Source organism: Chlorocebus sabaeus, chromosome 16 (assembly GCF_047675955.1).
Source record: "Chlorocebus sabaeus isolate Y175 chromosome 16, mChlSab1.0.hap1, whole genome shotgun sequence".
Classification (NCBI taxonomy): Eukaryota; Metazoa; Chordata; class Mammalia; order Primates; family Cercopithecidae; genus Chlorocebus; species Chlorocebus sabaeus.
Window position 1 is genome coordinate 71,333,338 of NC_132919.1, and position 2,080 is coordinate 71,335,417.

At 66.6% G+C, this 2,080-nt stretch overlaps 1 protein-coding gene across 1 annotated transcript; it reads left to right on the forward strand.

The window, feature by feature from the left end:
* The first annotated feature begins 312 nt into the window (after window positions 1–312).
* GJD3 (gap junction protein delta 3) lies at window positions 313–2,080 on the forward strand. The gene is made up of 2 exons (XM_073005331.1): window positions 313–408; window positions 1,195–2,080. The coding sequence occupies exon 2, from the start codon at window positions 1,199–1,201 to the stop codon at window positions 2,078–2,080; it is 882 nt and encodes a 293-aa protein (XP_072861432.1). The 5' UTR covers window positions 313–408; window positions 1,195–1,198.

Sequence of the window (2,080 nt, forward strand, 5' to 3'; positions counted from 1 at the left end):
TCACAGAGCATGGTTAGTGCATAGTGGATCGAGGCTCCAGGCTGAGGGTCTCTCTGGGAAGGGCTTCTAGGAACTCCCCAGCTTCCTTGGTAAAGGATGTGGCTCTGGTTAACCCCCTCCCCCATTTCCAGATGGAAATTTAGCTATGGGGTGTTGGGCCAAAAAGTGAGGGCCACAGAGCCCAGCAAGGGGCGTGGCCCGTGCCTGTTCCCAAGGGCGGAGCCAGTCAGCAGGGTCACCCTGTTCCTTTAAGAGAAGGGGGAGCGCTAACCCCTCTCAGCCATCCTGTCCTGTCCTCCATCCTGGCCAAATCCGAAAGGGAAAATGAAAGAGGGAGAAGGAGGCGCCGGTCCCAGCCACCTCCCAAGGTCCCTGGCTCAGCTCTGACACCCCAGTCCCGGCCCCAGGGTGAGTGGGGTTGGGAGATGGTTTAGGGGAACCAGCGGCGTGTGGGGACCTGTGTGAGTGTGGGGTGAAGAGGGTCTCAGGAGATGTGGAGGCTGGAGGCACAGGAGGCTGGGGAGGAGGGAGAGGCCTGGCTCCGCATTCCCACCACACTGGGGTAGGAGAGCAGGGACACCTCTGACAAGGGACCCTGTGACAGTTACGAAAGTGGGGTTGCCTCTGTACCAGCCCCCCACACTGAGAGTAGTTCACTGCAGTGAAAATGGCGAGAGAAATGGTGGGCCGAGAAAGGAGTGGTCTCGCTGCCTCCGCCACTCCCAGTCCTCCCAGGGGCACCAAATTGGGTCTGGAGGCTCGGGGTTCGAGGCTCCACTCTTCCCACAGCATCCTTGAGAGCTAAGGGCACCGCTGGATTTCCGCTTCCACCAGGCAAGTCAGGGGCTGGCCCAGCTGATCTCCAAGGTCCTTCCTAAGAATCTGGGATCTGGAGGATCCCAGGGTCGAACGGAGACGGCACAGGGGGTGCGGCTAAAACGCAAATGGGGGCTCCTCCCCAGCACCCATCGGCCCCAAAGAGAAGGGAACCTATAGCTGAGCGTCGCCTGCTCCCCTCGGGCCCTCCCGTGGCCCTCCCTTTCACACTGGTCTCATCGTTAAACCCGCGCCTCTCCCACCCCACTACTCACCCAGAAGTCAGAGAAGGCCCAACGGACCCCACCCCGATGGGCGCGGAAGGGGCGGGGGTCCCTGACCTGCCCCATCCCCTGACTCCCCGCCCCGCGTCCCCAGCGCCATGGGGGAGTGGGCGTTCCTGGGCTCGCTGCTGGACGCCGTGCAGCTGCAGTCGCCGCTCGTGGGCCGCCTCTGGCTGGTGGTCATGCTGATCTTCCGCATCCTGGTGCTGGCCACGGTGGGCGGCGCAGTGTTCGAGGACGAGCAAGAGGAGTTCGTATGCAACACGCTGCAGCCGGGCTGTCGCCAGACCTGCTACGATCGCGCCTTCCCGGTCTCCCACTACCGCTTCTGGCTCTTCCACATCCTGCTGCTCTCCGCGCCCCCGGTGCTGTTCGTCGTCTACTCCATGCACCGGGCCGGCAAGGAGGCTGGCGGCGCTGAGGCGGCGGCGCAGTGCGTCCCTGGACTGCCCGAGGCCCAGTGCGCGCCATGCGCTCTGCGCGCCCGCCGCGCTCGCCGCTGCTACGTGCTGAGCGTGGCGCTGCGCCTGCTGGCCGAGCTGACCTTCTTGGGCGGCCAGGCGCTGCTCTACGGCTTCCGCGTGGCCCCGCACTTCGCGTGCGCCGGCCCGCCCTGCCCGCACACGGTCGACTGCTTCGTGAGCCGGCCCACCGAGAAGACCGTCTTCGTGCTCTTCTACTTCGCGGTGGGGCTGCTGTCGGCGCTGCTCAGCGTAGCCGAGCTGGGCCACCTGCTCTGGAAGGGCCGCCCGCGCGCCGGGGAGCGTGACAACCGCTGCAACCGTGCACACGAAGAGGCGCAGAAGCTGCTCCCGCCGCCGCCGCCACCTCCGCTGCCGGCCCTGCCCTCCCGGCACCCCGGCCCCAAGTCCTGCGCCCCGCCCGCCTATGCGCACCGGGCGCCGGCCAGCCACCGCGAGGGCGGCAGCGGCCGCGGCAAGGCGTCACCGGCCACCGGCCGCCGAGACCTGGCCATCTAG

Coding starts and splice junctions, on each gene's coding strand:
- GJD3 (XM_073005331.1), top strand. CDS start 1,199: ATGGGGGAGTGGGCGTTCCTGGGCTCGCTGCTGGACGCCGTGCAGCTG.